The sequence below is a fragment of the Monocercomonoides exilis genome, assembly GCF_001643675.1.
Source record: "Monocercomonoides exilis strain PA203 chromosome Unknown scaffold78-68958, whole genome shotgun sequence".
Classification (NCBI taxonomy): Eukaryota; Preaxostyla; order Oxymonadida; family Polymastigidae; genus Monocercomonoides; species Monocercomonoides exilis.
The window spans coordinates 27185-52187 of record NW_027150623.1 but is presented as its reverse complement, the minus strand read 5'-3'; the positions used below and the strand labels follow the sequence as shown (position 1 = coordinate 52187).

The following is a 25003-nucleotide window of genomic DNA, read 5'->3' as shown; positions in this document are numbered from 1 at the left end:
AAATAGAAATATTGAAGAAAATACTATAATAGAGGAGAGAAATCAACAGAACATTGTGAAGGAAAGCGTTATGCATTGAAACTTTCATTAATAAATAAACTCACACACACGTTTTTTTGAAGCAACACAAATACGAAGAAATGGAAATAAATTGGTCAAAGAGAGAAAGAAAAAAAAGAATTATATATAATTACATATAAACAAAGAGAAAGAGAAAGAGAAAGAGAGAAGGAGAAAATAAATATGACATGGATTAGTTAAAAAAAGAAATAGAGAAAGACGATTAATTTGACACAAACGTGTTGCTGTTGCTTTCTCGAAAGCAGTCTTTGTTGAGCAGCCGATACACTTTGCTCCATACTCAATGGCTCTGCTATCAGCTCTTCTATTTCCTTTGATAAACTGGATGCAACTTCTTCTAAATGCTGAAGGAGAAAGAAGAAGAAGAAGAAGAAGAAGAAAAAGAAGAAGAGGAAGAAGAAGAAGAAGAGGAAGAAGAAGAAAAAGAAGAAGAAGAAGAGAAAGAAAAGACTGCAAAAGATGAAGATAAAGATAAAGATAAATTCAAATTAAAAAAGGGATGAAGAAAATCAAAAATGTCATGCGAATAGCTGTGACGTTCACTAACTTTTTATTTGTTCAAAGAAAAAACTATCACAAAGGAGAAGGGTAACGGAAAAATGAAAAAAAAAAACAAATAAAAAACTTAATAGACTTAAATTGAAATGAACTTTTAATTCAGATCAGATTGTTTTTAAACATTTTCATAAAAGAATTTTTTTATTCATATTCATTGAAATTAATTCTCTCAAGTCAATTTATTTCCGAACAACATATCAAACAAATATTTATTTGTGAAAATAAACAATCGTAAAATAAAAAGGAAAGAATTTTCTTTAACGAATTGCAAAAAAATGCAAAATAAAAATTTAGATAATTTTTGACGATCAGAAATAACTTGTTAAACATGAAAAATCACTTAGATTTTAAGCCTTTGAAAAATGATTAATTATAAAAATGTGAAAATGAAAACATAACTTCAAAAACATTGATAAACGAATTGAAGAATATTGATATTCATTTGCATTGAATTATATGGCTTCTGTCAAAGCGTTAATAGAAATTTAATAAAATAAGATTAAATTAAGGTTTGTTTGAAGAAAATCAATCTTTCTGAACAATCAAATATGTTTCAAATATTAGGTGATTATTTGTGTTCAATAAATAATTAATATCAATAAGTTTGTTTTTGTCAAAAAAAAAAAAAAAAAAAAAAAACGGTGTCGGGCACTAACTGATGCGAGCCCACTTTTTAAAAGGTGACTCAGATGTTTAAAATTTACAATCAACAATTATATATATGGGTCATTCTTTTTGAAAAGTCACCACAGATCAATAATTTGACCCATGAAAGTTTAACAATAAACTTTCCTTCACAATTATACTGGGGAAAAAATAAAAATTTCACAATAATGTGTGCTAGTTCGAAACAAACATCTTTACAAGAAAAAACGATTTGGATCAAAAAACAATATATTCAATATTTTGAAAATAGTGAAAATATCAGTTTTTCAATGTGAAAAGGGTTTTATTGCTTGAACTATTTAGCAATTGTTGATCCATAAATGTTCAAGGGTTTTACCGATTTAATTTCATCAAAAAATTGAGATTCGTTGATAAATAAAATTCTTATTTGATTGAAATTTTTCATTGCACAGAATGTGCCTGGAATTTTAATAGATGCATAGTTTTCTTCCACAAGTTTGATAAAGATGAAAAACATACATATCAAAATGTTTTCATTCAGCTTTTATTTGAATGTTTTATTTATTAATTCAAATAAAATTATTCATTTTTTTAGCTTGGCAAATTCGCAGTACTAACAGAGAACATGACAAGAAAGAAATGGTAATCTGGGGAGTCACAACAGAATTGTTTGTTGGGGAAGAAGAACTTCTGCTGAGGGTTATGAGATACCAGAACGAGACGATATTTGTGTCTTCTGTTTCTGAAAATCACACAGACAGCAAGCAATGTGGAGAATTCAATGCGCCATGCCACTCATTGAATGTGGGAGTTTAGCACATCATTCCATCACGTTATTCGCAACTGCTGATATCAGAGGAGACGATCATCAATAGGGAATGTGATGTACATGATGTGATCATCCGCTCACTAGAATCTCCCTCAGTTGCTTTGGTTCATCTGAACTCCACAATAACCAACGAGGGAAGTCTTATCACAACCTCAGAGAAAGTTCGTATCGAAAGTGTTAAGTTTTCCTTTGGCAAATTGTTTTCTTATTCTGGAAGTTCTATCATTCATGAAGCAAATGGACAGCTTTCTCTTTCAATTGTTGATTTCTCTTTAGTTGTGGAGTCAAACAGCATTCCATCTGTTACTCTCAATTCAACATTATTGAGCATCGAAAATGGAATTATGCATGTTAACAACTGCTCAATATCAATGATTTCATTCAAGAAACCTTCATTTCTGCTAAATGGAGATGAGATTAACATCACAAATTTCAAACTGGAACAGATTGAATCAACGTCAAATGTATTTGAGATTGGTCATTGCAAAGAAGTTGCATTTAATTGTGTTGTGGCTGATGAAGTGAAGCTGTCTGATTGCTGTATCATTTCCATGAACGAAAAAACTTCAGGAGCAACCTCTTTTGTTAATTCATCATTCAACAACTGTTCGAGGAATTCGTAAGGAGCTTCTTTTCTAATATTGTCTTTTCCTCCTATTCTTCCTCTTCCTCTTCCTCTTCTTCTTCCTCTTCCTCCTCTTCCATTTCTTCCTCTTCCTCCTCTTCTTCTTACTCTTCTCCTTCTCCTCTTTCTTCTCCTTCTGATTCATTATGCATTCCAATTTTAGACCTTTTCATATCTATTTGTTCAAAACAACATTTCCTTCTTCTTCTTCTTCTTCTTCTTCACCTTCTTCACCTTCTTCACCTTCTTCACCTTCTTCACCTTCTTCACCTTCTTCACCTTCTTCACCTTCTTCACCTTCTTCACCTTCTTCACCTTCTTCACCTTCTTCACCTTCTTCACCTTCTTCACCTTCTTCACTATTATTTGCTCAGAAATAAGCAAAAAGAAAACAAAACATTTTCAATGTTGACTACATATTTGTTAATTTCAAAGAATTTTTTGAAAGAAATTTGTTGTAAAAAGAAACAGGAAATGGTTGGAAAATGAGGTTAGTAGATAAAGCAAAATCAAATTTTGAAGAAAAATTGAGAATACAAAAATCGATTAATAAAGAATAAAAGAGAAAAAGGAGAAAGAAGGTTTAGAGGAAAAAGAAGAATACGATATGGATAATGTCAATACCAATGAAGAATTTGGTAAGGCTTCGCTATTAACTTCCTCAGCTACTCCATCGTCTGCAGAAACTGCACCACTCATCGCCCATCCTCTAGAGAAAGACCAAAGAAGGAAACTATTTTTGAGTTGTTCATTCACAGCTTCAGTTCCAACAGCACTCCTGGCAGCCGCACAATGTGGAACAACGTCTACCGCCCTTCTTTCTTCTCTTTCACCAACAGAACAATCTACACATGTAGCTTCAGCACAAACCATTCCCACGTCACCTTCGATACTGTGTTTAACTCCTACTCCAAATTGACCGACTCCATCTTGCTGCCTTCACAATCACATAATTCAAAGACTGCTCAAAAGGCTGTAAATTGTCAGCTTCGTCGCAAACATCCGGAAGCTGCTTCTTCCCTGAAGTTATTCAGTAAAAACGATGGAAACACAGATAATTCGGAAAATTTCTCTACCGACTTTATTCCCTCAAACAACAAAAAAACACTTTCATCTTTTCTCTTACACCCCTTCTAACACCATTCAATTACCAGGAAAACTCCAATTCACCTCAAGTTTACTCTTTCCGCACAAATTTCTCAAACAGTTCCATCTCTGCAAAGTCCTTCTGGAACAGTTCTTCCCCATACATCCCCACCCACATCATCGCCTAGTTATTCTTCTGCACCGCTTGCTTCTCCCCCAGCCACATGTACGCAAAGTCCCCAAACTCCTGCCTCTGCACGCCCACCCCCATTCAAAGATCTGCTGAAATAATGTTTCCGCATCACCCACGGATCCTCGACAGCTTCCGAATTAGCTACGACTGCAGCCCTGTCTCCAGCGGTATCGGCGACTGCTGCATCAGCACATGCAACCGCTGCGAGTGTGGAACCCGAAGCACATGTGCTGATTAAAACGTTTCTTGTTCCAGCGACCCAGACACTGCACTCATCTATAACTCCTCGTCATCGACACCGCCTACAAAGGCACCCCATTTGCCCCAGACAGCCCAACCCCCGTTCCACCACGCGAAGTCACTGGACACTCCAACTCTTCCCGGTCTCGGCTGTCTGTCGTCTGCTCAAGAAGCATGTACAGCCACTGCACAACAGTCGCCTTCCCTGCCCCTGCCCCTGCCTCTGCCCCAGCTGGGATCCAGTCCTCCAGCTCTCTCTTCGGATTGTTGTGCAGCGACAGCTGAATCCCATACAGCGCGCTTGCATCTTTTTTCTTCTGCCTTTTCCACCTCCTCTGCCTCCTCGTATTCTCCCCCTCCGCTTCTGCTCCTCCTCCTCCTCCTCCCCGCCCCATCCCTCCCTCTCCCCCCCTTTCTGCTCTGTCCTTTCTTCTCTGCTCTCTCCAAAGTCCACTTGCACCACATTCTCTTCCAGCTTCTTCACTGAACCAGGCATTCATAAAGCAATATCTTCATTCGAAGCTTAAATATTCATCTACTCCTGCTTCTTTTGAGCAACAGACATCTGCTGCTTTGCAATCACCTCATTGAACAGTCCCTTCTTCTCGCATATAGTCTTTATGTGCACATTCAACAGCGCAATCAGCATCTTCGTTTCCTTTTCCATCTTGTTCATCTTCGACCGCACTGTTGCATCCACTCCTCCTTCATAGCCAATACAAACACCACCACCACCATTTGTCCCAACGCCTTTCTTCTCTGATCTCTTACTGATCCCAGATCTCGTTCCCTTACTTCTACCACCTCATACACTATCGTTGTTTGCTTTACTCACAATACTCACTCCGCTCCTCGCTTTTGCAACAACCCCCTTCCTGCTCGGGTCTGGCCCAACTACCACAATGCTGCCATCCCCGATGCTCGCTGCAAACTTCTCCTGGCACTTTTCACACAGCCCCGACGGAAGGATCAACGAAGCCTTAGACAGAATTATTTGTCCACATGCATACATTAATAAAGAAAACGTAGAAAGGGAAACTTCAATTTCCTGCATCGACCCCTTGCTGTTCCAACTCACCACAACGACCTGCTGTGCGCATCGATTCTTCACTTCTCAATCCTCATATAAATCAGTTCCACCTTCTCCTTCATCGTCACCAGATGCTCCTTCACCTCCTTCACCTCTGAGTTGTGCTTCTCGCTCAGCTCCAGAATCTTTCCGATTCATCCAGATGATATTGGCCTTCTCCTTCATCTGCTCTGTCAGCCAGCTCATCTGATTTGCCTTTTTCCTTTTTAAACTTCTTCTTCTTCTTCTTTTCTTTCATCCAGCAAATGCAGCACTATCACTGCAGGCGACAGAACCACATCTTCCATCCTTCATCCTTCATCCTCTTCACCACACCCTCCACGTCTTCTACACAATCTCTCACACTTGGCGCACTTCAACCATTCCCCTCCTCATTTTGCTCTCCAGCTTCGTCGCTCCCATTCTTCGATTGCTTCTATCGGTTCTACAGCCATTCAATGGCCAATGAAGCCAGCGATGGATCAGGCGGATTGCAGATTGGCAGGAACGCAACCACATCAACCGCTGTTAATAACTGCTTCTTCGACGAATTCTTTCTCGGCAAGTCCTCAAGAAACGGGAGAAGAGCAAGAAGTGGAATGGAAAGCATCACGCATTGAGCGGACACAGCACGTTCTGTTCAGCAGAGCGCAGCAAGCCAACATTGAAACCTCGCGGCATGTGCAACATCCACAGCAACAGGAGCAGCGACAGCTTCATAACCATGCAGCTTTCGCAGCTCAGCTGCTTTCTTCACAACTATCCGTAGCCACCTCTCAATTTCGTTCGTCGCTGCTGCCGACATGTATGACGCCTCCACTGACGATGCATCCGAAGGAACAACCGCAGGCGCTGATGACGAAGGCAAAGATGAAGATGATTTATCATCTCCTGCAGCTTTCTTCTCCTTGTTTCTCCTTCTCCAGAATGGAGAAACTGACTGGAGAGCTGCTCCAGTTTAATAAGATAAAGAATTTTAATGGCGATGAGAAAAGAGGCAACTGCATCGTTGCACTTCCCACAAAAGGCTTTTTGATACAACTCATCACACAAAATTGCAGCGCCTTTTGTGTCACAAGCGCAAAGTCCATGTTCAAATTATAAATTTCAATCATCGCCGAAATCTCATCTATTTTGATTTGATGGAAAAGAAGGAACAGAATTTCTTTTGGAAGGGAATTGAAATGAGAACAAAAAGATAAGCAAAAAAGAAAATGAAAAGTTGAAAACTATTTAAGATATGATTCATGATTTGATTCAAAACATGGGATACCATTTCAATTAAGAATTTCATATATAAGTACATTTAATTTTGAGAAATTTCATGTTATTCTACATTTATTTTTTATAACATTTTCAATTGATCAATATTAACAACTTTTTGAATTTCTTTTAATTTCAATGAGGACGGCATCGATGAAATTTTCCTGTTTAAAAATTTTTTTTCAAAATACTCAAATTAAAGCAAATTAAAATCTATTTGTTTTATAAAATAGGAAAAGAATAATTGTGGAGTCAAAATTCAAAAAATTCAAATGTTTATATGAACAGTTGAAATGAAAACAAAGAAATATGAACAAATTATTAAGTTGCTACAAAATACAAGAAAAACAAAATTTAATAATATTGATATGATTTGACAGTGAAAATAATATGTGAAATCAGTTTTTTTGAAACGTAATATTCGGGGATATGGTGACAAAACTGAAAAGATTAATACTCAGCAATATATGATGGTAAAGAATGATCGACATTTAATGATCATTTTTGATCTTAATTTCAGATCAGTTAAATGTTTGCGACTTTTCATAAAAGAATGACCCATATTTGATAAAAATCTTGTTATGCTTTTATATTTTTTCAATGTGAGTTTTCGAAAATTGTGTGCGTTCATTTTATTTTTAAAGTTTTCAACAGATCTTATTTTATTCTTTTTCAAGAACGTTGTTTTACAGTTTATACCTAAAGATATGAGTAATTTATTTCGAAAAGTCGCAAATGTTTAATTTTTATATTAAACAAAAATTTCATATTTTGATCAAATTTCTGTTCCTGCTCACGAATCTTCTTAAGAAAGTATGAAATAGCATTATCAAGAAATAGATTACATATTTATGAAGTTTGGTGTATGTCAACAATATTTTGAGAAAAATTAGAAAATTTTTATTTATTTGAAAATTTAACATTTGCGACTTTTCAAAAAGAATTACCCATAAAAAAAAAAAATAATAAAAAAAAAAATAAAATAAAAAAATCAACCTTATAGTTGTAATTTTTAAAAAAAATTATTCTTCATCATTAAACCGTTCAATTTACATTAATGTTAATTTTTTGTGACACGGAAAAATCTATCACGTCCGTTAAAAGTCAAAAAGTTCACATCAGAAGTCAGCACGCCACCCCAGGCTATTTAAAAGTGCACTCTGTAATTAGAAATTTCAGATCCCAAAAAAGAGTGCTTTATTAATTATTGTTTCGAAATGTTTTGAGCATTATTCATTAAAACAAAAGTGTTCAATGTTTTGTAACATTTCACACAATAAATTAATAATGCAAAAATAATAATGCACAAAAATTATTACTTTCCTTGTTTTGTTTCGGAACATGATGATTTTTGTTTCAATAAAAAATTTAATTTATTTTTTGGAAAATAATGATTTCAAAAAAGTTCTACATTAAAGAAAACTACAACGTTCGTATATGTGATAAAAGGAATGATTAAAATGAAATTATACAAACAGACAGACTGACTGACTGACTGACAAAGAGAAAGAAAGAAAGATAGATAGATAGATAGATAGATAGATAGATAGATAGATAGATAGATAGATAGATAGATAGATAGATAGATAGATAGATAGATAGATAGATAGATAGATAGATAGATAGATAGATAGATAGATAGATAAAGAGAGAGAGAAAACAGGAGTGATAATTGTTAAACAAAACAAGAAATGAATCTTATTTTTATTGTGTGATTTCTAAAGAAATTATTAACAATATTATATATATATAATGATAAGGACAAATCAATCGAAATCCTCAATTTTTAATTTTCTAAATATTTTTCCAAATACCCTTTGCATTCAAACATTTGATTCCATATGAGGAATATCTCATCAATTGCATCTGAAACAAGCTTTGGATCATATTTTCCATCTCTTTCTAAAAGAAAAGATTTGCGTTTTTTGGTCTCTGAATCAATGTCCTCCATCGCAACAACGAACCTCGCAAGCATCCTCTTATTCTCATCATTTTGACTCAAATGCAAGAAATTCTGTTGTTTTTCTTGCCATTTGGCTTCGCTCCTCGACAATGAAGACTCCATCCCTGCTTGTCTACTCGCTGATGCGCTGAGTGCAGATGGAGTCGCTGAAGACGATTGAAACATTGAAGAAGATGGAGAAAATTGTTCAAAATTTCCTTTTCTAACTTCTTCGACATATTCTTTTGGAATATGAAAACAAGAGAAGAGATACATTTGTTCGATGATTTTATTATTATTTTCCCATTGTTCATCGCATTCCCTGCAAAACTCTAAACATTTTTGCAACCTTGAACTCCTGTTGATCCATTTCTCCTCCTCATTTTTCAAATATTCTATCCGCTCCTCCATATCCCTCTTCTTTTTTTCATTTGTGTTTATCTCATCCTTTTTCCTGTCGTTACGTTTTTGGACCATATCTAATTCTCTTTTCAATGTATCAATACTTATTCCACATTCCTCTTTTCTGTTTTCGCACTCTTTCACTTTGATCTGATATTCTTGTATCTTCTGTCTATTTGAAGGAATATCACGCTTTGGGGCAAACAGATCAATTTTCCCTTCACAGACACTTGAATCGTTTAAAAATGCTGTTGGAATTCCTAATCCCACCACAGCTCCAACAACATTAAGAGCATGCCTTAATGCTTTTGGTGCTTTGAAAACTCCTCTCAAGACCCCATCTTTGATGCAAACTTCTTGTTCTTCCTTGTCGTTGTATGTGTATTTATTTCCAGCAGTGAAAAAGCAAGTGGCATTTGGAACATTGATTGGTCTCTCTATGACAACTTCATTTGATGCATAATTGTCAAATTCACAGAATTCAATTGTGTCAAATTTCACGGTTTCAGGTTGATCTAGTTCATTGATCCTTTTTGATATTCGACAACATCATCATTGCATTGCCTGATAGTGTTTTCTTGATTTTTGATTTTTGTTTCGATTGATTCTTCTGATTCAAAAGTGATGTTTCTCAGCTTATCCTCCAATTCCTCAACATCGTCGCTCACTTCTGAATACAACTTTTCCGAATCTTTTGCAAAATCCTTGCACGCCTCTATTATCTCTTGAAGCATATTCGGCACTTGAACTCTCCCCCTCTTGGCTAATACAAGCCAATATAGCTTGCTCGCCATCGATGATGCAGAGTCCATAAACCAGTAATAAGATGGTGTGCATCGGTCAAGATTGACATCATTGGGACTCTTATAGTTATTTAAATTTTTAATCTCGTCTTTAATTGGTTCCTCAGATCCGTCGAGTGTCGGATCATAGTATATTAGTCTGCCATTAGCGTGAGCCTTCTTCCACACAAGAAGTGTCTGAAGTTGATTCAAGCTTCTCCTGATTTCCTCTCCTTGCACACCTGTTGCTCCTTTCGCTTTTTGCAGAAGAATTCCAATTATTTGTTCGAGAGATTGTGCTGCTTTAATTTCCGGAAACTTCTTTTCGATTTTATCCACTGTTGTTTTTCCAGTTCTGTAAATTTTCCAATCAAACTTCCTTGAACCTTCTCTATAATTTCTGATGTTTCCTTTTGCTGAATTTTCATTTTATGCAGCCAAAGTTCCTTGCATTTGTTGGCAACGAACACAACTGGAAACTCCTTGTTTTTGCATATCTGGTTAATGAACATCATATCATCATATGCATTTGTCAAATTGTAGTAGTTTTCATATTGAGAAATATACGCAATCATCACTTTTGATGCATTTCTCTGGAAAAACTGTAATAAAAGCATACTGACAACTTCTTCTTTGACATCCACCTCTGATCCAAGAAAGCCTCGAGTATCTAACAAGATAACCTTTTCATTTAATCCATATGATTCTGGAATGATGGTCTCTGGCTCAATTCCTTTTCCCATTTTAGCCATATCCTCCACTTTTGTTTTCACTACCAAATCTCCATTGTCATCCTCTTCCATTTCCACTCCGCGTAATTTGTTTATCATGGTACTTTTTCCAACCTGGCTCCTTCCAAGAACGATCGCCATGTTTTTGCCTGATCCGCAATTGCAACATCTCTTGTAAAACTCTTTCAAAATATACAAGAAGTCTTCTTGCGAGAACTTCACCTTCCCTCCATTCGCTTTCTCATCTGCCATATGATCTATAAGAGACATTTTCAATGACTAACTCAAATATTTATTCACTCCCATATTACTGTTTGAATGGATTCTTTTATTTTGGGCGTTAAGAATTAATCCAGTCCCATTGCAAAATCCGTAATTCTTGCAGAAAAAGCAGCAGTCAGAGAATATGCACAATGCAATGTTCATAACACCCGCATTGATTTCAATGAGAGAAGAAGTATCATTTTTGAAAGCTCGTTGAAACACAGAAATTGGAGCAAGATCGAGTATGGAACATGTTTCGGCACTCTTTGAGCTCCATCATCAGCTTGAGAAGACTGTTCCACAAATCAAGTCCATTTAATTATTGTCAATCAGACAGAAAAAACTGTTATTCATTGCTCTTTTAACACAAAAAAAGGAGATATCCTTCCTTTATGCAGACATGTGAATATTTAGCGAATAACGTTTATGTGAATATTAAAAACGAGCAGCATCAACGGAGATAATGGATACAAATGCACTTTTATAATGTATTGAAGAAATACAAAGGATGTGGAAATTTGTATTTAAAAATAAATAGCAAAAGAAAAATATAATCCAAAGATGAAAAGAAAATGATGTTTTAACAGAATGAGCCTTGAATGGAAGAGCAATAATCATTTCTGGTTTGTCATCATTCTCTCTATTGATTTCAAATTGCAATTTCAATCGTTGGTGCACTGGCAAAGAAGTCATTTTCTGTTTGTTGTGACATCTATCAGTTGATTTATCGTCTTCAGTTGGCGAATTGTAATGGGAAATGAACACATAAAGGAGGGGATATTCCGACAAGATAACTCCATTGTGCGCGAAGATAAGGTGATGCGAACCCAATGATTATGAGGCAAGAAATGCTGGAGGATCTTCATCTCTGAATGATTTTGAAGCGTCACGATCAGGACATGTGGGAGCAGAAAAGAAAGAAGGCAATAATCAGTGACAGCTCAACTGCAATCCCATTTTGTGTCCAATGACAAATTCTGGCGCCAGAAAGATGATTTGCCAAAGTGTTCCAGCAGCATTCACAGCTGTGGCTATTCACTTTCTCCTTTTTCATTGCTCAGCATCTGCAAGGCAAGGAGGATTGAATATGGAGCCAGATAAGCAAACATCTCTCTGCGACAGACTTGGTGTACATTCTATTTTCTTTTGCGAGTGACGATGGTTGGCCAACCATCCCTTCGATCGTTGTGTGCACCTGAATGAAAGGTACAAACATTTTGAATAAAGTGATTTGTTCCAGAAGGAGCACATCTCAGATTCCGATGAAATGGGAGCGAAGCTTTCATTGGAATAGAGTTCTTCAGGAAATACAAAAAGAAGGGGCAGATAGCGCATAAAGGAGAAGAGAGATCGGCATGAGCAGAGGATTACGGGAATGCCACGAAGGAGATTCGTTTGAAGAGCGAGTCAGGGTCATGCCTGGGCGTGGCAGTGGTAGTGGCGAGCATGAAACAGGTGGCGTCGATAACTACAATACTCGGCAGGAGGCGCGGAGGCGAAGAAGAAAACAGCTAGTGCTGGGAGAGAAGAAGATGAAAGTTGTGGAGAGAGGAAGGACGATGAGCATGATTGAGACGAACTCGCTTTCTTCGTCTTCAGTAACACTATTCGGCGTGTCGTGCTGGCCGATTGATGCGCTGCACCTGGAGAGCGATCGAGGAGCAACAAGAAGCCCATCGCCGAGTGTACTTCCAGTGTCACTGGAAGAAGCAGCGATTAGATGAGATGCCGAGGGAGGCGCATGCGATGGAATCGTTAATACGCTTGATGCCTCTTTCACAGCCCGAAACAAGCAACAATGTGACAAAAAACGCAATGACAGAAATCAAAGAAAATATGATCATTTGAAAGCCATTGATTTCTTAGCCTGATTTGTCCATCGCTTTATCGCCTTCTTCGTCAGCACCAGAGCTCGGAAAGAGTGTCCTCTAGAGCGCAGCAATTCGGAGCATGAAGAGGGAAGCATGAGAAATTTCGATGGCATTGATAGAGGTTGAAGCAGAAGAGAGGCATCTGTGGGCGCGGAACTTGACGGCAAAAGAGGATGATGAGCGAGAGAAGGAAGGGTGGAGAACACAAAAACAAGTCTGAACTGGCATGCAGATGTTGTTGCGAATGGATTATGCGTGCTGAAGAGATGAATTCAGAGGATTTTGGGGGATTTCTCGAGTCAGGTATTGTTTTCGCCATTGCCTTTTGCAAAAACAGAATTCGGGGCTGAATTGTTGTTCCCTGCAACAAAGGCAAAGCATCTTTCTTTAATTTTTCTGGTTTTCTATTTTTAATTGAAGGAAAGACAGTCCAAAAACAAAATTTGTTTGTTCATTCAAGGAATTTTCATTGAAATGGAGCAAACAGTTATCAAAAGCATTCACACCAACCGCTGACTTGTATTCTCGTTGCTCATGCAAGCTTGCACAAGTGCTGCAATCATCTCCAAAAGCCAAGAGACGAACGTTCATTGGCCAATCAAAACAATGTCTGCTTCCAAGTTCAGAGAAATTCAAATGGGGCGCCTTGCTATGTCTGTCAAATTGTTGATTAGAGTCTTCCATTGTTCCAAAGTGTTTTGCAATTGTTTTCGATCATTTGATTTTTCGCTTCCATTTTCGGTGCTCATCTGCCCACACGAGAAATCAGCAATTGGGAGGCAAACATGCATGTTATCTGAGCAGTTTATTTCAGGATCAAAATAAGCGCCCATATCAAAATTTTTAGCCAGATTTGATCTGATTAATTATTTGCAAAAATAGAAAGAAAGGAAAAAAAAGTTGATGTTGGCAGCAAACAACCGACATAACATTTAAAAATGCTCAAGCGTGAGGGGAAGCAGAATGGAAGCGGGCAGAGGGGCAGAGGGGCAGAGGGGCAAAGGAGCAGCAGCTGTGAATTGGGTTGAACATGCAAAAGGGAGGGATGTGACACCTGAATTGGCGCCAAAAACGGAAGGGCAATGGCCCCTCGCACAGGATCCGTTGGATTGAAGCGCAGCTGTTCACAGCGTGTGCTTTATGATTTCATGCCGAAGGATGCAGATGGATTGATGGACAAGAGCTGCAAAGCAGAGAAGATTTGCTGGAGCAGAGCTGCCAGGATGATGGGAAACAAACAGTTCAAATATTTATGGCACGCATTTCTTGAAGACAAAAACTCCATTCGATGAAGCCGTTGAGGCATTCGAATGAACTGATTTATTTTCATGTTCTGCAGGATCATATTTATTTTTAATTTTTAATTTTTATTTTTTTTTTATTTTTGTTCGAAAAACACAAGTATCTCATAATTTTCGCAGTTTCTGGCTCCGCTTGATGTTTTTATTTGGCCAGTTTATTTTATTGCAGTTTCCGATGCCTCACGTTCTTGTTTCTGATATGATTTTTTATTGCAAATAAAACACATCAACCAAAATAATCTTTTATGCTTTTCTTTTTTTTATGTTACTTGCAAATAAACAAACAGGAGCTGATTGATCCGAGGCTTAGAAATGAAGAAGCGCATGGAGCAATGGAAAGTATTTGAACCTCTTCATTGGATATCAAAAAGGAAACGAATGAAGATAATTCAAGAATCATCTGCTTTTTTTGAGTGGAATGATCAGAATCGAAGCAATTTCCTTTTGCAGACTGTGCAGGATAAAGGCGTTGTGCAGGTGTTGGATGTGGGCAGAATTTTTGAAAAATGGTTTTTGTTTTGTGCCGAAAGGGACAGAATTGAAAGGAAAGCATGCGCCTCACTTTCTTTGCAGAAAACTCGGAAAATTGAAGTGTTTTTTGGAGGGAAGACTCCAGAAATTGATTATTGACAAATTCACCTCAAAAATTGTTGGATTTTGAAGAAGCAAATGGAAATGGTGGATTTGTGGAGATTCGGAGGAGGAGACATTTGGCTGCATCGCGAGGTGACTTTGAAGGCTGATTTCAAGTATGTCTTGATGGTTTGCTGCTATTTTGTTTTATTAATGTATTTCTGAGATATTCATCGATGTAAATGGATAATTTTAGGAGGAAGGAGAAATTGGGTTGTTTCAGAGAGATCAAAAACATTTACAATGAAAAAGATGAAGATGAGGAAGGAGGAGGAGGTGGAGGAAGAAGGGAAATGAAGATGATAATGTTGAATTGCTTTGTGGAATATCACTGCTTGAAGAAACTGGATGTGCTTCTGCTTGTTTTTGTTCTTATTTTGTTGATGTTGATGCTTTCGCTATCTTATTTGTGCCCTTTTCAACATTTTCCACTGAATTTTCGACTTTTTGTTCTTTTGTTGTTCTTTTCTGTATTTTTATCTCTGTTTTCTTGTTGAGGTTTGATAGTGTTTATCTTTTTGCTCTTCCCTGTGTCTCCGATTGACAGCGCATTTTCGTGTTTGCTCGATTTCTTCAACCGCTGCCTCTTCTTCTTTTTCCTTTTCTTGTTCTTGTTCTTTTTCCTCATCATTTTCATCTTCTTCTAACTCCAGGAAGGCATCTTCGTTGTCTAAAACTATCAGCTCTTGCTCCTCTTCCTCTCCTCTTCCTCTATCTCATCATCATCATCCTCCTCTTCCTCTTTCTCACTTTCTTCCTTTTTTGTTCTGTCTATCTTTTCCTCTTCTTCTTCTGCTTTTTCCTCCTTCTCCTCCTCCAACATCCTATTAGCCTCTCCTGTCTGCTCTTCTTCTCTCTCGCCGACGCTCCTCGTCCGCATGATGCATCTGCTGCTGACGCTTTTTGAGGAAACTGAGATGAAGCATGCGATGGACGACTCGTATTTGCTGCTGCAGAAGGCGGCAGAGATCGAAGAAGTGAGGAACAATAACAGCAGCAGCAGCAGTGGAGGAAGAGGAGGAGGAACAGGCAGAGGAGCCAGTATAAAGAGGAAGAATGCGAAGAAAGAGAAGAGAAGAGAAGAGAAGAGGCAAAACAAGGAGAAGAAGAAGAAGATGATGATGGAGAAGAAGAAGCATAAACAAAGAAGAAGAAGAAGAAGAAGAAAGCTGATATGAATAAATTTTATTATTTTTCTTCGTATTCTTCTTCTTCTTTGTCTTCTTCCAATAATAAAAATAACAATAATAAAATTTATTCATATCAGCTTTCTTCTTCTTCTTCTTCTTCTTCTTTGTTTATGCTTCTTCTTCTCCATCATCATCTTCTTCTTCTTCTCCTTGTTTTGCCTCTTCTCTTCTCTTCTCTTCTCTTTCTTCGCATTCTTCCTCTTTATACTGGCTCCTCTGCCTGTTCCTCCTCCTCTTCCTCCACTGCTGCTGCTGCTGTTATTGTTCCTCACTTCTTCGATCTCTGCCGCCTTCTGCAGCAGCAAATACGAGTCGTCCATCGCATGCTTCATCTCAGTTTCCTCAAAAAGCGTCAGCAGCAGATGCATCATGCGGACGAGGAGCGTCGGCGAGAGAGAAGAAGAGCAGTCAGGAGAGGCTAATAGGATGTTGGAGGAGGAGAAGGAGGAAAAAGCAGAAGAAGAAGAGGAAAAGATAGACAGAACAAAAAAGGAAGAAAGTGAGAAAGAGGAAGAGGAGGATGATGATGATGAGATAGAGGAAGAGGAGAGGAAGAGGAGCAAGAGCTGATAGTTTTAGACAACGAAGATGCCTTCCTGGAGTTAGAAGAAGATGAAAATGATGAGGAAAAAGAACAAGAACAAGAAAAGGAAAAAGAAGAAGAGGCAGCGGTTGAAGAAATCGAGCAAACACGAAAATGCGCTGTCAATCGGAGACACAGGGAAGAGCAAAAAGATAAACACTATCAAACCTCAACAAGAAAACAGAGATAAAAATACAGAAAAGAACAACAAAAGAACAAAAAGTCGAAAATTCAGTGGAAAATGTTGAAAAGGGCACAAATAAGATAGCGAAAGCATCAACATCAACAAAATAAGAACAAAAACAAGCAGAAGCACATCCAGTTTCTTCAAGCAGTGATATTCCACAAAGCAATTCAACATTATCATCTTCATTTCCCCCCTTCTTCCTCCACCTCCTCCTCCTTCCTCATCTTCATCTTTTTCATTGTAAATGTTTTTGATCTCTCTGAAACAACCCAATTTCTCCTTCCTCCTAAAATTATCCATTTACATCGATGAATATCTCAGAAATACATTAATAAAACAAAATAGCAGCAAACCATCAAGACATACTTGAAATCAGCCTTCAAAGTCACCTCGCGATGCAGCCAAATGTCTCCTCCTCCGAATCTCCACAAATCCACCATTTCCATTTGCTTCTTCAAAATCCAACAATTTTTGAGGTGAATTTGTCAATAATCAATTTCTGGAGTCTTCCCTCCAAAAACACTTCAATTTTCCGAGTTTTCTGCAAAGAAAGTGAGGCGCATGCTTTCCTTTCAATTCTGTCCCTTTCGGCACAAAACAAAAACCATTTTTCAAAAATTCTGCCCACATCCAACACCTGCACAACGCCTTTATCCTGCACAGTCTGCAAAAGGAAATTGCTTCGATTCTGATCATTCCACTCAAAAAAAGCAGATGATTCTTGAATTATCTTCATTCGTTTCCTTTTTGATATCCAATGAAGAGGTTCAAATACTTTCCATTGCTCCATGCGCTTCTTCATTTCTAAGCCTCGGATCAATCAGCTCCTGTTTGTTTATTTGCAAGTAACATAAAAAAGAAAAGCATAAAAGATTATTTTGGTTGATGTGTTTTATTTGCAATAAAAAATCATATCAGAAACAAGAACGTGAGGCATCGGAAACTGCAATAAAATAAACTGGCCAAATAAAAACATCAAGCGGAGCCAGAAACTGCGAAAATTATGAGATACTTGTGTTTTTCGAACAAAAATAAAAAAAAAATAAAAATTAAAAATTAAAAATAAATATGATCCTGCAGAACATGAAAATAAATCAGTTCATTCGAATGCCTCAACGGCTTCATCGAATGGAGTTTTTGTCTTCAAGAAATGCGTGCCATAAATATTTGAACTGTTTGTTTCCCATCATCCTGGCAGCTCTGCTCCAGCAAATCTTCTCTGCTTTGCAGCTCTTGTCCATCAATCCATCTGCATCCTTCGGCATGAAATCATAAAGCACACGCTGTGAACAGCTGCGCTTCAATCCAACGGATCCTGTGCGAGGGGCCATTGCCCTTCCGTTTTTGGCGCCAATTCAGGTGTCACATCCCTCCCTTTTGCATGTTCAACCCAATTCACAGCTGCTGCTCCTTTGCCCCTCTGCCCCTCTGCCCCTCTGCCCGCTTCCATTCTGCTTCCCCTCACGCTTGAGCATTTTTAAATGTTATGTCGGTTGTTTGCTGCCAACATCAACTTTTTTTTCCTTTCTTTCTATTTTTGCAAATAATTAATCAGATCAAATCTGGCTAAAAATTTTGATATGGGCGCTTATTTTGATCCTGAAATAAACTGCTCAGATAACATGCATGTTTGCCTCCCAATTGCTGATTTCTCGTGTGGGCAGATGAGCACCGAAAATGGAAGCGAAAAATCAAATGATCGAAAACAATTGCAAAACACTTTGGAACAATGGAAGACTCTAATCAACAATTTGACAGACATAGCAAGGCGCCCCATTTGAATTTCTCTGAACTTGGAAGCAGACATTGTTTTGATTGGCCAATGAACGTTCGTCTCTTGGCTTTTGGAGATGATTGCAGCACTTGTGCAAGCTTGCATGAGCAACGAGAATACAAGTCAGCGGTTGGTGTGAATGCTTTTGATAACTGTTTGCTCCATTTCAATGAAAATTCCTTGAATGAACAAACAAATTTTGTTTTTGGACTGTCTTTCCTTCAATTAAAAATAGAAAACCAGAAAAATTAAAGAAAGATGCTTTGCCTTTGTTGCAGGGAACAACAATTCAGCCCCGAATTCTGTTTTTGCAAAAGGCAATGGCGAAAACAATACCTGACTCGAGAAATCCCCCAAAATCCTCTGAATTCATCTCTTCAGCACGCATAATCCATTCGCAACAACATCTGCATGCCAGTTCAGACTTGTTTTTGTGTTCTCCACCCTTCCTTCTCTCGCTCATCATCCTCTTTTGCCGTCAAGTTCCGCGCCCACAGATGCCTCTCTTCTGCTTCAACCTCTATCAATGCCATCGAAATTTCTCATGCTTCCCTCTTCATGCTCCGAATTGCTGCGCTCTAGAGGACACTCTTTCCGAGCTCTGGTGCTGACGAAGAAGGCGATAAAGCGATGGACAAATCAGGCTAAGAAATCAATGGCTTTCAAATGATCATATTTTCTTTGATTTCTGTCATTGCGTTTTTTGTCACATTGTTGCTTGTTTCGGGCTGTGAAAGAGGCATCAAGCGTATTAACGATTCCATCGCATGCGCCTCCCTCGGCATCTCATCTAATCGCTGCTTCTTCCAGTGACACTGGAAGTACACTCGGCGATGGGCTTCTTGTTGCTCCTCGATCGCTCTCCAGGTGCAGCGCATCAATCGGCCAGCACGACACGCCGAATAGTGTTACTGAAGACGAAGAAAGCGAGTTCGTCTCAATCATGCTCATCGTCCTTCCTCTCTCCACAACTTTCATCTTCTTCTCTCCCAGCACTAGCTGTTTTCTTCTTCGCCTCCGCGCCTCCTGCCGAGTATTGTAGTTATCGACGCCACCTGTTTCATGCTCGCCACTACCACTGCCACGCCCAGGCATGACCCTGACTCGCTCTTCAAACGAATCTCCTTCGTGGCATTCCCGTAATCCTCTGCTCATGCCGATCTCTCTTCTCCTTTATGCGCTATCTGCCCCTTCTTTTTGTATTTCCTGAAGAACTCTATTCCAATGAAAGCTTCGCTCCCATTTCATCGGAATCTGAGATGTGCTCCTTCTGGAACAAATCACTTTATTCAAAATGTTTGTACCTTTCATTCAGGTGCACACAACGATCGAAGGGATGGTTGGCCAACCATCGTCACTCGCAAAAGAAAATAGAATGTACACCAAGTCTGTCGCAGAGAGATGTTTGCTTATCTGGCTCCATATTCAATCCTCCTTGCCTTGCAGATGCTGAGCAATGAAAAAGGAGAAAGTGAATAGCCACAGCTGTGAATGCTGCTGGAACACTTTGGCAAATCATCTTTCTGGCGCCAGAATTTGTCATTGGACACAAAATGGGATTGCAGTTGAGCTGTCACTGATTATTGCCTTCTTTCTTTTCTGCTCCCACATGTCCTGATCGTGACGCTTCAAAATCATTCAGAGATGAAGATCCTCCAGCATTTCTTGCCTCATAATCATTGGGTTCGCATCACCTTATCTTCGCGCACAATGGAGTTATCTTGTCGGAATATCCCCTCCTTTATGTGTTCATTTCCCATTACAATTCGCCAACTGAAGACGATAAATCAACTGATAGATGTCACAACAAACAGAAAATGACTTCTTTGCCAGTGCACCAACGATTGAAATTGCAATTTGAAATCAATAGAGAGAATGATGACAAACCAGAAATGATTATTGCTCTTCCATTCAAGGCTCATTCTGTTAAAACATCATTTTCTTTTCATCTTTGGATTATATTTTTCTTTTGCTATTTATTTTTAAATACAAATTTCCACATCCTTTGTATTTCTTCAATACATTATAAAAGTGCATTTGTATCCATTATCTCCGTTGATGCTGCTCGTTTTTAATATTCACATAAACGTTATTCGCTAAATATTCACATGTCTGCATAAAGGAAGGATATCTCCTTTTTTTGTGTTAAAAGAGCAATGAATAACAGTTTTTTCTGTCTGATTGACAATAATTAAATGGACTTGATTTGTGGAACAGTCTTCTCAAGCTGATGATGGAGCTCAAAGAGTGCCGAAACATGTTCCATACTCGATCTTGCTCCAATTTCTGTGTTTCAACGAGCTTTCAAAAATGATACTTCTTCTCTCATTGAAATCAATGCGGGTGTTATGAACATTGCATTGTGCATATTCTCTGACTGCTGCTTTTTCTGCAAGAATTACGGATTTTGCAATGGGACTGGATTAATTCTTAACGCCCAAAATAAAAGAATCCATTCAAACAGTAATATGGGAGTGAATAAATATTTGAGTTAGTCATTGAAAATGTCTCTTATAGATCATATGGCAGATGAGAAAGCGAATGGAGGGAAGGTGAAGTTCTCGCAAGAAGACTTCTTGTATATTTTGAAAGAGTTTTACAAGAGATGTTGCAATTGCGGATCAGGCAAAAACATGGCGATCGTTCTTGGAAGGAGCCAGGTTGGAAAAAGTACCATGATAAACAAATTACGCGGAGTGGAAATGGAAGAGGATGACAATGGAGATTTGGTAGTGAAAACAAAAGTGGAGGATATGGCTAAAATGGGAAAAGGAATTGAGCCAGAGACCATCATTCCAGAATCATATGGATTAAATGAAAAGGTTATCTTGTTAGATACTCGAGGCTTTCTTGGATCAGAGGTGGATGTCAAAGAAGAAGTTGTCAGTATGCTTTTATTACAGTTTTTCCAGAGAAATGCATCAAAAGTGATGATTGCGTATATTTCTCAATATGAAAACTACTACAATTTGACAAATGCATATGATGATATGATGTTCATTAACCAGATATGCAAAAACAAGGAGTTTCCAGTTGTGTTCGTTGCCAACAAATGCAAGGAACTTTGGCTGCATAAAATGAAAATTCAGCAAAAGGAAACATCAGAAATTATAGAGAAGGTTCAAGGAAGTTTGATTGGAAAATTTACAGAACTGGAAAAACAACAGTGGATAAAATCGAAAAGAAGTTTCCGGAAATTAAAGCAGCACAATCTCTCGAACAAATAATTGGAATTCTTCTGCAAAAAGCGAAAGGAGCAACAGGTGTGCAAGGAGAGGAAATCAGGAGAAGCTTGAATCAACTTCAGACACTTCTTGTGTGGAAGAAGGCTCACGCTAATGGCAGACTAATATACTATGATCCGACACTCGACGGATCTGAGGAACCAATTAAAGACGAGATTAAAAATTTAAATAACTATAAGAGTCCCAATGATGTCAATCTTGACCGATGCACACCATCTTATTACTGGTTTATGGACTCTGCATCATCGATGGCGAGCAAGCTATATTGGCTTGTATTAGCCAAGAGGGGAGAGTTCAAGTGCCGAATATGCTTCAAGAGATAATAGAGGCGTGCAAGGATTTTGCAAAAGATTCGGAAAAGTTGTATTCAGAAGTGAGCGACGATGTTGAGGAATTGGAGGATAAGCTGAGAAACATCACTTTTGAATCAGAAGAATCAATCGAAACAAAAATCAAAAATCAAGAAAACACTATCAGGCAATGCAATGATGATGTTGTCGAATATCAAAAAAGGATCAATGAACTAGATCAACCTGAAACCGTGAAATTTGACACAATTGAATTCTGTGAATTTGACAATTATGCATCAAATGAAGTTGTCATAGAGAGACCAATCAATGTTCCAAATGCCACTTGCTTTTTCACTGCTGGAAATAAATACACATACAACGACAAGGAAGAACAAGAAGTTTGCATCAAAGATGGGGTCTTGAGAGGAGTTTTCAAAGCACCAAAAGCATTAAGGCATGCTCTTAATGTTGTTGGAGCTGTGGTGGGATTAGGAATTCCAACAGCATTTTTAAACGATTCAAGTGTCTGTGAAGGGAAAATTGATCTGTTTGCCCCAAAGCGTGATATTCCTTCAAATAGACAGAAGATACAAGAATATCAGATCAAAGTGAAAGAGTGCGAAAACAGAAAAGAGGAATGTGGAATAAGTATTGATACATTGAAAAGAGAATTAGATATGGTCCAAAAACGTAACGACAGGAAAAAGGATGAGATAAACACAAATGAAAAAAGAAGAGGGATATGGAGGAGCGGATAGAATATTTGAAAAATGAGGAGGAGAAATGGATCAACAGGGAGTTCAAGGTTGCAAAAATGTTTAGAGTTTTGCAGGGAATGCGATGAACAATGGGAAAATAATAATAAAATCATCGAACAAATGTATCTCTTCTCTTGTTTTCATATTCCAAAAGAATATGTCGAAGAAGTTAGAAAAGGAAATTTTGAACAATTTTCTCCATCTTCTTCAATGTTTCAATCGTCTTCAGCGACTCCATCTGCACTCAGCGCATCAGCGAGTAGACAAGCAGGGATGGAGTCTTCATTGTCGAGGAGCGAAGCCAAATGGCAAGAAAAACAACAGAATTTCTTGCATTTGAGTCAAAATGATGAGAATAAGAGGATGCTTGCGAGGTTCGTTGTTGCGATGGAGGACATTGATTCAGAGACCAAAAAACGCAAATCTTTTCTTTTAGAAAGAGATGGAAAATATGATCCAAAGCTTGTTTCAGATGCAATTGATGAGATATTCCTCATATGGAATCAAATGTTTGAATGCAAAGGGTATTTGGAAAAATATTTAGAAAATTAAAAATTGAGGATTTCGATTGATTTGTCCTTATCATTATATATATATAATATTGTTAATAATTTCTTTAGAAATCACACAATAAAAATAAGATTCATTTCTTGTTTTGTTTAACAATTATCACTCCTGTTTTCTCTCTCTCTCTTTATCTATCTATCTATCTATCTATCTATCTATCTATCTATCTATCTATCTATCTATCTATCTATCTATCTATCTATCTATCTATCTATCTATATCTCTCTTTCTCTTTCTCTTTGTCAGTCAGTCAGTCAGTCTGTCTGTTTGTATAATTTCATTTTAATCATTCCTTTTATCACATATACGAACGTTGTAGTTTTCTTTAATGTAGAACTTTTTTTTGAAATCATTATTTTCCAAAAAATAAATTAAATTTTTTTATTGAAACAAAAATCATCATGTTCCGAAACAAAACAAGGAAAGTAATAATTTTTTGTGCATTATTATTTTTTGCATTATTAATTTATTGTGTGAAATGTTACAAAACATTGAACACTTTTGTTTTAATGAATAATGCTCAAAACATTTCGAAACAATAATTAATAAAGCACTCTTTTTTTTGGGATCTGAAATTTCTAATTACAGAGTGCACTTTTAAATAGCCTGGGGTGGCGTGCTGACTTCTGATGTGAACTTTTTGACTTTTAACGGACGTGATAGATTTTTCCGTGTCACAAAAAATTAACATTAATGTAAATTGAACGGTTTAATGATGAAGAATAATTTTTTTAAAAATTACAACTATAAGGTTGATTTTTTATTTTATTTTTTTTTATTATTTCTTTTTTATGGGTAATTCTTTTGAAAAGTCGCAAATGTTAAATTTTCAAATAAATAAAAATTTTCTAATTTTTCTCAAAATATTGTTGACATACACCAAACTTCATAAATATGTAATCTATTTCTTGATAATGCTATTTCATACTTTCTTAAGAAGATTCGTGAGCAGGAACAGAAATTTGATCAAAATATGAAATTTTTGTTTAATATAAAAATTAAACATTTGCGACTTTTCGAAATAAATTACTCATATCTTTAGGTATAAACTGTAAAACAACGTTCTTGAAAAAGAATAAAATAAGATCTGTTGAAAACTTTAAAAATAAAATGAACGCACACAATTTTCGAAAACTCACATTGAAAAAATATAAAAGCATAACAAGATTTTTATCAAATATGGGTCATTCTTTTATGAAAAGTCGCAAACATTTAACTGATCTGAAATTAAGATCAAAAATGATCATTAAATGTCGATCATTCTTTACCATCATATATTGCTGAGTATTAATCTTTTCAGTTTTGTCACCATATCCCCGAATATTACGTTTCAAAAAAACTGATTTCACATATTATTTTCACTGTCAAATCATATCAATATTATTAAATTTTGTTTTTCTTGTATTTTGTAGCAACTTAATAATTTGTTCATATTTCTTTGTTTTCATTTCAACTGTTCATATAAACATTTGAATTTTTGAATTTTGACTCCACAATTATTCTTTTCCTATTTTATAAAACAAATAGATTTTAATTTGCTTTAATTTGAGTATTTTGAAAAAAAATTTTTAAACAGGAAAATTTCATCGATGCCGTCCTCATTGAAATTAAAAGAAATTCAAAAAGTTGTTAATATTGATCAATTGAAAATGTTATAAAAAATAAATGTAGAATAACATGAAATTTCTCAAAATTAAATGTACTTATATATGAAATTCTTAATTGAAATGGTATCCCATGTTTTGAATCAAATCATGAATCATATCTTAAATAGTTTTCAACTTTTCATTTTCTTTTTTGCTTATCTTTTTGTTCTCATTTCAATTCCCTTCCAAAAGAAATTCTGTTCCTTCTTTTCCATCAAATCAAAATAGATGAGATTTCGGCGATGATTGAAATTTATAATTTGAAC

At 36.9% G+C, this 25003-nt stretch overlaps 8 protein-coding genes across 8 annotated transcripts; 3 read left to right on the top strand and 5 right to left on the bottom strand.

The window, feature by feature from the left end:
* Positions 1 to 3205: 3205 nt before the first annotated feature.
* Positions 3206 to 3639, top strand: MONOS_10268 (uncharacterized protein; the record flags this gene model as incomplete). Its single annotated transcript, XM_067862704.1, has 2 exons — positions 3206 to 3210; positions 3276 to 3639. The coding sequence occupies 2 exons, from the start codon at positions 3206 to 3208 to the stop codon at positions 3637 to 3639; spliced, it is 369 nt and encodes a 122-aa protein (XP_067718637.1).
* Positions 3640 to 3994: 355 nt separating this feature from the next.
* MONOS_18424 (uncharacterized protein) lies at positions 3995 to 4739 on the bottom strand (the record flags this gene model as incomplete). The annotated part of the gene is made up of 2 exons (XM_067871444.1): positions 3995 to 4229; positions 4306 to 4739. The coding sequence occupies 2 exons, from the start codon at positions 4737 to 4739 to the stop codon at positions 3995 to 3997; spliced, it is 669 nt and encodes a 222-aa protein (XP_067718636.1).
* Positions 4740 to 4774: 35 nt separating this feature from the next.
* MONOS_10266c2 (uncharacterized protein) lies at positions 4775 to 5251 on the bottom strand (the record flags this gene model as incomplete). The annotated part of the gene is made up of 2 exons (XM_067862702.1): positions 4775 to 5005; positions 5051 to 5251. 2 exons carry the CDS (start codon positions 5249 to 5251, stop codon positions 4775 to 4777), a joined length of 432 nt encoding a protein of 143 aa, XP_067718635.1.
* A 502-nt stretch (positions 5252 to 5753) lies between these two features.
* MONOS_10265c2 (uncharacterized protein) lies at positions 5754 to 6399 on the bottom strand (the record flags this gene model as incomplete). The annotated part of the gene is made up of 3 exons (XM_067862700.1): positions 5754 to 5944; positions 6032 to 6256; positions 6360 to 6399. 3 exons carry the CDS (start codon positions 6397 to 6399, stop codon positions 5754 to 5756), a joined length of 456 nt encoding a protein of 151 aa, XP_067718634.1.
* A 3031-nt stretch (positions 6400 to 9430) lies between these two features.
* MONOS_18423 (uncharacterized protein) lies at positions 9431 to 10698 on the bottom strand (the record flags this gene model as incomplete). Its single annotated transcript, XM_067871443.1, has 2 exons — positions 9431 to 10113; positions 10317 to 10698. The coding sequence occupies 2 exons, from the start codon at positions 10696 to 10698 to the stop codon at positions 9431 to 9433; spliced, it is 1065 nt and encodes a 354-aa protein (XP_067718633.1).
* A 1349-nt stretch (positions 10699 to 12047) lies between these two features.
* Positions 12048 to 12416, top strand: MONOS_18422 (uncharacterized protein; the record flags this gene model as incomplete). The annotated part of the gene is made up of 1 exon (XM_067871442.1): positions 12048 to 12416. One exon carries the CDS (start codon positions 12048 to 12050, stop codon positions 12414 to 12416), a length of 369 nt encoding a protein of 122 aa, XP_067718632.1.
* Positions 12417 to 19017: 6601 nt separating this feature from the next.
* Positions 19018 to 19386, bottom strand: MONOS_18421 (uncharacterized protein; the record flags this gene model as incomplete). The annotated part of the gene is made up of 1 exon (XM_067871441.1): positions 19018 to 19386. One exon carries the CDS (start codon positions 19384 to 19386, stop codon positions 19018 to 19020), a length of 369 nt encoding a protein of 122 aa, XP_067718631.1.
* Positions 19387 to 20735: 1349 nt separating this feature from the next.
* Positions 20736 to 22524, top strand: MONOS_18420 (uncharacterized protein; the record flags this gene model as incomplete). Its single annotated transcript, XM_067871440.1, has 3 exons — positions 20736 to 21117; positions 21321 to 21702; positions 21756 to 22524. The coding sequence occupies 3 exons, from the start codon at positions 20736 to 20738 to the stop codon at positions 22522 to 22524; spliced, it is 1533 nt and encodes a 510-aa protein (XP_067718630.1).
* Positions 22525 to 25003: the final 2479 nt, after the last annotated feature.